The sequence below is a fragment of the Carcharhinus amblyrhynchos genome, chromosome 27, assembly GCF_965287045.1.
Source record: "Carcharhinus amblyrhynchos chromosome 27, sCarAmb.v2.hapA, whole genome shotgun sequence".
NCBI classification, from domain to species: domain Eukaryota; kingdom Metazoa; phylum Chordata; class Chondrichthyes; order Carcharhiniformes; family Carcharhinidae; genus Carcharhinus; species Carcharhinus amblyrhynchos.
In genome coordinates, this window is record NC_137350.1 from 34,065,436 (window position 1) to 34,077,743 (window position 12,308).

The 12,308-nt window shown below is 44.3% G+C and overlaps 1 protein-coding gene across 2 annotated transcripts in view; it reads left to right on the forward strand.

Annotated features, from left to right (window-relative positions):
* cacnb1 (calcium channel, voltage-dependent, beta 1 subunit) overlaps positions 1–12,308 on the forward strand; it is a 260,012-nt gene that overhangs the window by 233,061 nt on the left and 14,643 nt on the right. For both annotated transcript variants that reach the window (XM_080213746.1, XM_080213747.1), the window contains exon 11: positions 10,682–10,833. In XM_080213746.1, coding sequence (XP_080069872.1) covers positions 10,682–10,833 — 152 coding nt within the window. The remainder of the gene's footprint in view (positions 1–10,681; positions 10,834–12,308) is intronic.

The window sequence follows — 12,308 nt, forward strand, 5'->3', positions numbered from 1 at the left end:
TAAAAGAGATGTAAAGGGGTAGGTTTTTCACACAGAGGGTGATGAATGCCCGGAACACGCTGCCAGAGGAGGTGTGGAAGCAGACACTATAACAACATTCAAGAGGCATCTGGACAGATACATGAATAGCAGTGAATAGAGGGATGTGTGTGGGCAAGAAAATATTAGATTAGTGAGGCATCTTTGTCAACATAAAGTTGGTGGGCCGAAGGGCCTGTTCCTGTGCCGTACTGTTCTTTGTTCAATCCCTGATCACAGCAGCGAGACCTGGAGAATCCCAGCTGCGGCTGAAGCCAGAAAAATCCAGTCCAAGTCTGGCTGGAGATCAGAGCTTGTGGCAGGAGCGAAAGGCAATGGAATGAGTTTTCCCGTTCTGTCCACCACGGGAATTGTAGTGAGAGGTGGGGGGGAGGGGGTGGGGCAGACCATGGAAAGGTCAGTTGACCTCGGGTGGATTTTCCAGTCTCCGGGCGAGCGTGGCTGGAAAATCCCACCCTATGGCTGGATTTTCTGGTCCGTCCACAGTGGGAATTGGCAGGACTGGAAAATTTAGAGAGCAGCCAAAAGCCCAGTGACTCCGCGCTTCCCAAAATTTAATTCAACGCAGATAACAGAGACTGAAATTGTCTATCCCTGGTAATCCAATGTTACTCTTTCACAATAAAATAAAACACAAAGAAATGGAAACTTTAAACAATGCTAAAACAAAATTTGTATTTTCTCTTAGTTCAAATTAGCCGACTTCGAATTCAGAGCCAAAGGCTACTCAAAAACAAAGTGTTGCAAATACACAACAGGTCCGTGAGTGAAGTCAGTTTAACCTAGGAGCCATTCTGCTCTAGATTGCTAATCATGATGTGGAGATGCCGGCATTGGACTGGGTTAAATACAGTAAGAAGTCTCACAACACCAGGTTAAAGTCCAACAGGTTTATTTGGTAGTAAACGCCACTAGCTTTCGGAGCACTGCTCCTTCGTCAGGTGCGTGGGGAGTTCTGACCACAAACAGGGCACATAAAGGCACACACTCAGTTTACAGAATGCTGATTAGAATGTGAGTCTTTACAACTAATCAAGTCTTAAAGTTGCACCTCAGTATCAGTATTCTGTAAACCGTGTGTGCCTTTATATGCCTGTTTGTGATCAGAATTCCCCTCTCGCCTGACAAAGGAGCAGTGCTCCGAAAGCTAGTGGTATTTACTACCAAATAAATCTGTTGGACTTTAACCTGGTGTTGTGAGACTTCTTACTAGATTGCTAATCACAGGGGATACAAGTTAGGCCTTTGCAGTTTTTCCAAGATCATAATAAAATTAATGCATCAATTCTGATAATTAACAGGTAATCTTCATTAGCCTACTCTAACATACTGATCAATTCTAATCTGAATTTTAATAAATATTGCTGTGTGGCATGCTTTGAACTCTTTAAACTGACTGTATTGGGTTTTTCTTTCTCATTCTCTCACTCCATCACTACTGTCCTTCCTCTTCAGATGTTCTGGGTATGTATATTTACCATAAAGTGTAACCCATTCCATCATCCTGTGTCTTGTCAGTGTGTGTGCCTTATCCCTTGCACTGGGTTCTGACTGAAGGCTATGGAAAGTAGCACTCTCCTGGGATCGCGGTTTGAATGGGAAACTGGCTGCCCCTTGCCGATTTGTCCCCTGGATGAGAAAACGATGCAAGAAGCATGGATGGTTTCAGACAAACACTTTGAAAAGAATAGCGCTGGATATCGAGGACAGTATCAGCAGTAGGACAGGTAGATCTACAAGTGCCAGCAGCTTGCAGGTAGGGTATCGAAAGATGTTCAGGCCACTCTCCAGAGCTGTAGGGCACTCACTAGTGTGACCGAAAAGGAACAAGAAACAGAAGCCGTGAATTCCATTTGCCCCATCAATATGTGTGCCGTCAGCCTACCATAGATAAAGTTTTGCCTCTGGGTTGCCAGATTTTGCTGGTGTTTTGGATGTGTGACACTGATGATATCAGGAGTTTCACTTCAATTAATCATTTTGGGACATTGATGATGGTTGGCATAATCCTGAGACTGTAAGGTCCCAAGTTGACCTGCATTTAGTTAATTGATTTCCACTGGGAGCAGTGATTGGCACTGACATTCATGAGCTAGAGAGATTGTGATAACTTCCACACGCATAAAATAAATCCAAACTAAACGTCAGCCTTTTCTAATATTTGAACTTGCTTTAAAAAGAATAAACTGGGCCATTGTTGCACACGTCCTGTTGTATAGTTTCAGTTGATTAAATTGATTTCGAAAGTATTTTTTTATAGAGTCATGCTGAGACCCTGTTCCTAGTCCCCTTTAGTATATAATAGAAATTGGGAGATAATTGAATTCCCAAATGTTGGTCTTGCACAGTTAATTGAACCCTGAACATGGGAATAATTGCAAGTAAAATATAAATATCATAAACTGATGGAATATTTTTTAAGTTTGGAGAAGGTTAACAAGCTTTGCAATGAATTAACGTCTTGAGCAAGGCTTTGTCCTTTAAAATCTCTTGACAGATAACTTCGAAGGTGCATAACTGGAGTGTGAAGAATAGAGGGACCACTTTGTGTCTTTGTCTAGTGGAAATATTAGTTTAGTCAAGACAAATCTGGCTGTGTCCGAAACTCACTAGTGGTTCCTCTATTGTTTGTGAGAGTGGCAGAGTTTCACTATGAGTACATCAAAACCTGGCCACACTTTCAGTCGGGGTGTAGGATAATCAGGCTGGTTGGTGCATAGACACTTCACAAGTGCTGAGTCCAATGATTTTTCTGTGTGCTGAGCTATCTGATCTCAACTATGAAAGTAGTTGTATTCTACCATTGACCTCAGCACCCCTGAAGTAGGAAAAGGAAAATTCAAATAATGTATCTTGACCATGTTGCCTTCCACAGTCGGATAGCTGACTAACACTGTACTACCTAATCTGAGTGCACGCATGGAAAGTGGCCACAAGAGGCTGTTGGTATCTGTGGAACTGCAATCCTTTTTTCTCACTCATGGGATGCGGGTGTCACAGCAGACCAACATCATTTATCTCCACCTCCTGGCCCTTTCAGAGTCAATGGCATGACCACAGTGGATCTGGAAATGGCAGGTTTCCTTCCCTTAAGGGCTAGATGGGCTTTTGACAATGATTAACAATAGTAATGGTGACCGTGAAACTAGCTTGAATGTTAAATTCCACCGGCTACTATGGTAGGATTTGAACCCATATCCTCTGAATAGCCAATCCATTGACAGTACCACTACACCAGCTTTATCCCCACAAACACAATCTAACATAACCAGTTGCCTATAGGACAGCAGGGAATGTCGTGCACAGTAGTGGGTAGTTGATGGTGCTGTTCTTTTACGAACACAGAGTTCATTGAGTTTGAAACTCAAGTGTTGTCCTGGACAATCACATGGACTTGATATGACCCAGCAGATATTCAAGTAGATTCAATTCGCAGCGGTGGGATCATCCCAACCCAGCAATTTATTGATTAGAATAAGGGATGAGTGTAAGCATTAATGCAGTGTTTGAGGCTGAGACTAGCTTTACCTCACTTTGACCTCTCTGTTGTTTGTTTGAGGTTCCGTTCTTCTGTTGAGGATGCATGTAGCTGCCTGCTACAACACCAGGGTATTCACGGCTGTGTACAACCTGCTACATGGATGTCCATTAGTAGGCAATGCACTAGCAGTCTGCTGTTAACCAGAGTGCAGGGCATATGCTGTAAACCAGTAGTTAAGACACTGCTATCCATCATTTCTTGATTCTTCCTTGCGAGTCATAGAATCATAGAATCCTACAGTGCAGAAGGAGCCATTCGGCCCATCGAGTCTGCACCAAACACCCAGACTCTATTCTCATAACCCCATGTGTTTACCCTAGCTAGTCCACCTGACACTTAGAGGCAATTTTAGCATAGCCAACCCACCTAATCCACACATCTTTGGACCATCTTTGGGGTCACTGGCGAGGCCTTGCATCTTGTTGCCCTCTCTAATTGCCTCCTGAACTGAGCCCATTCCCAGAAAGCAGCAGTTGAGAGTCAACCACATTGTTGTGGCTCTGGAGTCGCACGTAAGCCAGACCAAGTAAGGACAGCAGATTTCCTTTCCTAAAGGACATTAGTGAACCAGATGGGTTTTTACAACAATCGATGATAGTTGGCATGGTCACCATTATTGAGAACAACTCTTTAAAAATATTGCATTCCAGGTTTATGAATTGGATTTAAACTTGAACCCATGTCCCCAAAGCATTAGTTTGGGCCCCCGAATTACTGGTCCAGTGACATTACTACTATGCCACCATTTCCGCCCAAATACATGCATGCAGCATGCAGACAATGCATTACAACTGCATTACTAACCCACTCATATAGAACACATACAACAATTTCATTTGTATGTGGAGGATTGATTACTACTTTGCATGTAGAGAATGCATTATTTTCTAGCATACATGAACCACATTACCAACAGAAACGGCAATGCAGGACATGTATCGCCATCGGATATGCAAAAAATGCATTACTATGAGGCATGCAGAAGATGGCATGCAGGAAATGCATCACTACCAAGCATGCAAAAAACATCATGAGGAAATGCAACCTGGCATGCAGAAATATGTTACAGTTTGCATCAGTATCTGAAAACATCCCACACTGAATTCAGAGAGCAAGAATTGTTTAGTTACAAGAAATAAAAATATTTAAATTACAGAAATCAGACCAGGTACAGTATAATCATTTCATAGAGTTTTTTTTATTGAATTTCCTCTGCTAACCTATCTAATGTTCTGTTATTTTCAAAGCTGTATTTTAAATGTCACTGTATTTGCATTGTTGTTATGACATGCCTGGTGTTAATGATGTTGTCTGCTGAAGACTCATTATCTTGCATTGGTGTTAAAGACATTGATTTGACTAAATTGGATTTCCCCCAGAACAATGCAGGGGCCATCTAATCCACATTTACTGATTGAAATGTAGCTAGCTCTTTTGTGTTGCTTGCACGTTAGAATCATTTCTGAGTGGAGCCACAGTTATGGTGAGCATTGGCTACGCACACATTTTTTATTCATTCGAGGGACATGGGCATCGCTGGCTGGCCAGCATTTATTGCCCAACCCTAGTTGCCCTTGAGAAGGTGGTGATGAGCTGCCTTTTTGAATCACTACAGTCCATGTTCTGAGGGTTGAATCACAATTCGTTTAAGGAGGTAATTCCAGGATTTTGACCCAGAGACTGTGAAGGAATGGCGATATATTTCCAAGTCAGGATGGTGAGTGGCTTGGAGGGGAACTTGCAGGTGGTGGTGTCCCCATGTATCTGCTGCCCTTGTCCTTCTAGATGGAAGTGGTCATGGGTTTGGAAGGTGCTGTCTAAGGATCTTTGGTGAATTGCTGCAGTGCATCTTGTAGATAGTACACACTGCTGCTACTGAGCGTCAGTGGTGGAGGGATTGAATATTTGTACATGTGATGTCAATCAAGCAGGCTGCATTGTCCTGGATGGTAAGAGGCTTCTTGAGTGTTGTTGGAGCTGCACCCATTCAGGTAAGTGGGGAGTATTCCATCAGATTCCTGACTTGTGCCTTGTAGATGGACATCTGCAGGAGACTCAAACTCACTTGCATCACTTAAAGGGAGGTGCGTTGGAATGAGGGCAGGATGCCGGGAGAATGAAACTACAGAATGAATTTATCCTGGCAAACAGTGAGGGAATGGCATGACTTGGGAGAGAGCAAACTTTTGAACACTACTCAGCTTGGAGGAGGTGGAACAAACTTTTACATCTACAGGAGACCTTCCAAACACACCACCTAAAGGCAGTGGGAGCAGATTGACTCAAAGGTCAGTTCCATCAATTGAGCTTTGATGATCTGAATGCAGTGCTGCAAGAGATTCATGTTCTCACAAATAGTCGATGTCGGTGAATGCATCTTCGAATGCCATATCCTAGCTAACTACATTACCAGCCCCAATCACTGCTCAATTCATAACACCCCCAATCACTCATCTAGGAACAGTGTGGGTGTCAATCAGAACTCGTATCCATTACTCATATCCTTCACCCCATCCTCTCTCACATTTAACACTGCTGCAAACCTCACACCCACGTCTCGCAGCTGGCACATACTGGCAGCTATTCAACTGTGACAACCACATCACCCAGATTGCACAGGACCCAATACACACTTTCCTCTTTCTCTTGCAGGACAAGGTGAGTGCGCAGTTGGAGGCAGCAGGCAGTAAGAGGAGGGGGACAGGCACACCTGCATGTTCTAGTCCCCTAGAGGAGACAGTGCTGGTCATTCTTGGAACACCCATTGCTGTGGCCATGGCCAGTGGTGGGTCTGAAACCACCTAAGGCGACTGTATCCTCATACACACACTGCTCCTTCTCACACCCACTTCTGCCATCCTGCAAACACTTTTGATTTACAATCCATGCATGATGTTAGTATGTAGTCCTTAATTATCACATTCATCCCGCACCATAGCCTTACCCTGTGCCTTTTTCTTTCAAATGTCTAAGAGGTACAACCTGACCAGGCAGTGGTGAAACAGCATCAAGAGAGTTGTGATGAAGACACAGCATCATCATCCGATTTCACACTCGCAATGACTATGAGCTTGGATGTTAACACTGTGCATATCTTACAGTACAGATTAGAGGCTGAATCTGCAAATGCTGATATAATGGGTGGCCCTGCTGCCTCAGGGACCCGGGTTCAATTCCAGCCTCGGGTGACTGACTGTGTGGAGTTTATACATTCTCCCCATGTCTGCGTGGGTTTCTTCCCACAGTCCAAAGATGTGCGGGTTAGGTTGATTGGCCATGCTAAATTTCCCCTAGTGTCCCAAGATGTGTACTTTAGGAGGATTAGCAGGGTAAATACCGGGATAAGGGCTGGGTGGGATTATTGTCGGTGCAGTCCCGATGGGCTGAATGGCCTCCTTCTGCACTGTAGCGATTCTATGATTCTAATGTACTGTAACTGTCACATGGGGCAAGGAGAGAGCAGTTGCCAGCTTACCAGAGGGTGAGGCTATGCACAGGTTCAGCCGATGAAGATTTCAATGAGGCGGCTGAGAGGGGAACGTACAGTGGGGCGCTTGGTGCAATGGAGAAACCTCCCAGAAAGTTTCAACGCCAAGGAGCCAGGAGGAGTCCAGGCAGAGGATTCCAGGCCTGGCAGAATTTGAATCCCATCCTTCCCAGAACGGAAAAGGTGGCCAACTCCATTCATGCACCTGATCCAACCATTGATCCAACTATTGATAGCTGATGGGACAGCGTCCAGTGGAGCACCAGCAGAAACCTCCCAACCTCTAATGCTACGGTGGATGCTCAGCATGCAGTCATACAAGCCAAGGTAGCTGGAGGATATACTGTCGAGAACAGCTTGGAGGGTGGCACAAGAGCCCATCAATTTGTCCTCTGAAATCACTAGGCTTACCGAGACATCATCTTGGGTGAGCGGCAGTGGATCCATGAAGCACAAACCTGATGTCCTCTCTCAGAAAGGCACTATTCAGTCTCCCACCCCTGCCACTCTGCCAGTGCCCCTGCTGCTTGCTGGCAGGCAACCCAGGTGGCTGCTGCCCATTCCCAGGCAGCGCTGCCCACATCTGAACCTCTTGGCTGAGACTTCCGTGAGGTCATCCTCCAAAACTATGTCAAGTATCTCCCTTTGGAAATCAGGCTGTAACCAGTGGGGTAGCACTGTGTAAGAACACTGGCACAGACAGTGGTACATGGTAGATAGGCACTGGGGAATATGCTGGCGTGGTTAGCTTATGTTAGTATGCAATATGGTGCAATTTCATTTAGAAATTTGGTTTGGAATGTTTGTTTTGTTGTGCCTTTTCTTTTTACATTGTGGCCAAGTGGATGGTTTGATAGTGAGTGACAGGTCCTGGGTAAGTAGGAAATGGGGTTACATTTACTCATACTGTAGTCAACTTAGATCTTCGCGCACAGCCCAGACAAATATGGACTGCCAAGGTTGCCTCCTCCCTCCACTGCTCACCAATGACTTCTGTTTTGTCATGCGTTACAGTTCTCGGGGTGTGTACAAGTTATTGAGACAACTTGCGCTGGCATGTTATAGTTAAGTTTATTTATTAGTCACAAGTACGCTTACATTAACACTGCAATGGAGTCACTGTGAAAATCCCCTAGTCACCACAGTCTGGAGATATGGGGCAGGATTTCCCAGCCGCACTCGTCAAACAACCGAAAATCACACCAAGGTCAATGGATCCTTGCATGGTCCACCCCCGATTTCTGTGGCGGGTGAAACGGGAAAGTTGTGCCCATGGATAGTAATGATAGAGATTCCAACATTCTTTCCATCACATGGTTAACCAGGAACCTTTCCTGCTCTTACTGACCGTACCATCAGTGACAGGGTTGGAAGGATTTACAGGTTGATACTCACCTGTTTGTCTGCATTATAGCCGCACCTTTCTTGGCCAACAAATCCTGACATGAGACATGAACCCTGACTTTCTACATCAGAATGTGGAGATGCCGGCGTTGGACTGGGGTAGACACAGTAAGAATTCTCACAACACCAGGTTTACTATCAAATAGAACATAGAATATAGAACACTACAGCACAAACTGGCCCTTCGGCCCACAAGTTGCACTGATCACATCTATACCTACCAAGCCATAGAATTATCTGTAACTTCCAATGCCATTAGATCCCATATACTCATCCAGAAGTCTTTTAAAAGACCCCAGTGAGTTCGCCTCTACCACCACTGACAGCAGCCAATTCCACTCACTCACCACCCTCTGAGTGAAAAACTTTCCCCTAACATCTCCTCTGTACTTGCTTCCCAGCACCTTAAACCTGTGCCCTCTCGTAGCGACCATTTCAGCCCTGGGAAATAGCCTCCGAGAATCCACCCTATCTATTCCTCTCAACGTTTTATAAACCTCTACCAGGTCGCCTCTCAACCTTTGTCTCTCCAGGGAGAAGAGACCTAGCTCCCTCAACCTATCTTCATAAGGCATGCCCCCCAATCCAGGCAACATCCTTGTAAATCTCCTCGGCACCCTCTCAATAGCTTCCACATCCTTCCTGTAGTGAGGCGACCAGAACTGCACACAGTACTCCAAGTGGGGTCTGACAAGGGTCCTATGAAGTTGCAGCATTACCTCCCAACTCCTAAACTCAATCCTTTGATTAATGAAGGCCAGTACACCATACGCCTCCTTGACCATATCCTCCACCTGCGAGGCTGATTTAAGAGTCCTATGGACCCGGACCCCAAGATCCTTCTGCTCTTCAACCCAGCTAAGACTCCTACCCTTGATATTGTATTCCTGCATCCTGTTGGTCCTGCCAAAATGGACCACTACACATTTATCCGCGTTGAAGTCCGTCTGCCACTTCTCCGCCCAGTCTTGCATCCTATCTATATAAACTGGTTGGACTTTGTGTTGTGAGACTTCTTACTGTTTCTACATCAGAGGCAGGGACACTGCTCACTGCGCCGTAAGACCTCCTGGTGTGCACACTTGTGTGCAGTTGGGTAAACTCTATGGATGCATGAATTGTGTGAGTGTTATTGAGGACACCTCAGTCGCCCAACAAACCAGAGCAGAATTGATCTTGGCCACAAGAACCTCAACATTCAATGCTTCATCAACACCAGCTGTCAGCTCACGTTTGCACAGAATGAACACTTGCACAAGGCACTGGAGGGAAACCAGCAAAAATCAAACGACTGCCCAGAATGAGTCAGTGCCAACAAATGGAAAAAAAAGCTTGCGTTTTTAAGCTGAAACAGCAGAAGTACGGCTGAAAATGAAAAACTTAATTTAAGATGTACTTACTGGTTCAGCAGGTTTACGCTCTGAGTAACTAACAGCAAGTCATGGTTTGACCTTCAGTCTGTACTGCGTCAGCTAATGCTATCTATGACAATAACACGACTGATGTCCTCAGGTTCCATCTTACTGAGATAGAAAAATCATTCGTCTTTTCCACTCCTGATCGCACTGCGCTGATCTTACTGGAGGTATGAGCTAAATATCAAATTTGGCTGCAATGGGTGATCTCCACACTCACTATCAAGCGCACACGTAAAGAATGGCCTTTGAGCTAGATACTGGAGCCAATGTGTGTGCTTAAAACTGTGGTTAAGAATTCAATGCCTTCAACCGAGACAGGGAGGGAGAGGTGAACATATTGACAAGAAAGAAAATTCTGAGATTCCATCATTTTTGCCACAGTGATGGTTTTACAACTATCATTTCTTGATGGTTAGATTCATGATCTTAGCTGAACAAGTTGATCAACATAAGCTGTCCATCTGTGGTGTGTAACCGGGGGTTGGTGGGGGGGGACATGATCCCTATCAGACATCACCATTGGGGCCTGTGGCTCTGAGTTTGAACCCAACTGTGGAATGTATAGACATTCATATAATGCAGAATCCATACTGACGATAGATAGCAAGCTGGCACCATTGGCCTGGTCGTTATTACAATGCATATTTTACTTCTTAAAAAAACAAGCAGAACTATGGCAAGCATGGAGGCAATCAAGAATCTTCTAGAAGAGGCCCCACAGGATTTGATCTGCATTTGTTATCTTTAGTTTCATTTGGTAAAAATGTTTTGTTTTTGACTTTTCTCCTGTAGCTGAAGTACAGAGCGAGATTGAACGTATTTTTGAACTGGCCAGGACACTACAGTTGGTGGCTCTTGATGCAGATACCATAAACCATCCTGCCCAACTTGCCAAAACCTCTCTGGCCCCCATTATAGTCTACATAAAGATTGCTTCACCCAAGGTAAGATACTTTACAAGTTTTTTTTTAATTTGACACCTCTAAGCACTTTCAATTTTTTCTGACTCCCTCCCCCCACCCCCCAGTGGGACACAGCATTGATGGACTCCAATGGATCTTTCTTGATGCTACTAATATCCAGCTCCAGGGAAGCTCGTGAAGCGATTTTTTTTCTGTCTATGTGTGTGTGCTTACTCCCCTAATGTGTTTGAGGTTAAAATGTCAGCTCAGGAATAGGACTTTCCAAGATTCAGTCCCTTAGGTCTGCCTCTACTTCATTAATCTTTCCTGGGATAATGGGTGGAGGAGTAACAATGTCTGCAGTGACCATGGATTAAGGAAGGAAATATTTGCCAGTATTCCTGCTCCCCATCACTAAACAGGAAGCCTTGCTGGAAAGGATACACACATGGAGTTGTCGGGTGATAAAACAATGCAGTGAATGTTTTGCCCTCCAGTCTGAACACTAAGAAGCAAACCAACCTTCCAAAGGCTGCTGTAGAATAAAAGACAACAGATACTTGTTTATTTGAATTTTACTTGTCTTTTGGAGGATCAATGTGAATTCCATTTCTTTTTTATTTCTCCCTTTTTCCCATTTTTACTTTTCTCTTAACTTCCTGGACCCCTCTTTCCTGTCATTCTCCCTCCATTGACCTATCCTCTCCCCAACCCCCTCAGCTCTGTACCCTCCCATCCCTACCCCAAATGGCCGTCCTTCTGCGCTGCAACAATTCCATCGTGGTGTGGCGGAAAGAAGCAACAGAATTTCAAAGTCTACTCTTGTTACATTTGCAATATTGGCTTTCCCCAGCCCCAGATGTAACAGCTGTAAAGATTCTAACTGAAATGCAAAAAGCTATCCAACTAGTCACTTGTGTATATATAATATCAGCCATGATATTATTGATCAGCCATGATCTTATTGAATGGCGGGGCAGGCTCGAAGGGCTGGATGGCCTACTCCTGCTCCTATTTCTTATGTTCTTAATATGGAAAACTACCGTGATCCAATAATATCCTGTGTTGAATTGTTCAATCAGAGGTCTTGAAATATTTGTGTTGTTACAGTGAGAGGCTACAAGTGTATCAGAGAATGTTACAGTGTATCAGTGAGTGGTTATAAGTTTATCAGAGAGTGTTACAGTGTATTAATGTTACAGTGAAGGGCTAGTGTATCAGTGGGTGGTTATAAGTGTATTAGAGAGTGTTACAGTGTATCAGTATTACAGTGAGGGGCTAATGTATCAGTGAGTGGTTATAAGTTTATCAGAAAGTGTTACAGTGTATTAGTGCAGTGAAGGGCTAGTGTATCAGTGAATGGTTAAAAGTGTATTAGAGAGTATTACAGTGTATTAATGTTACAGTGAAGGGCTAGTGTATCAGTGAATAGTTACAAGTGTATTAGAGAGTATTACAGTGTATCTGTATTACGGTGAAGGGCTAATGAATCAGTGAATGGTTATAAGTTTATCAGA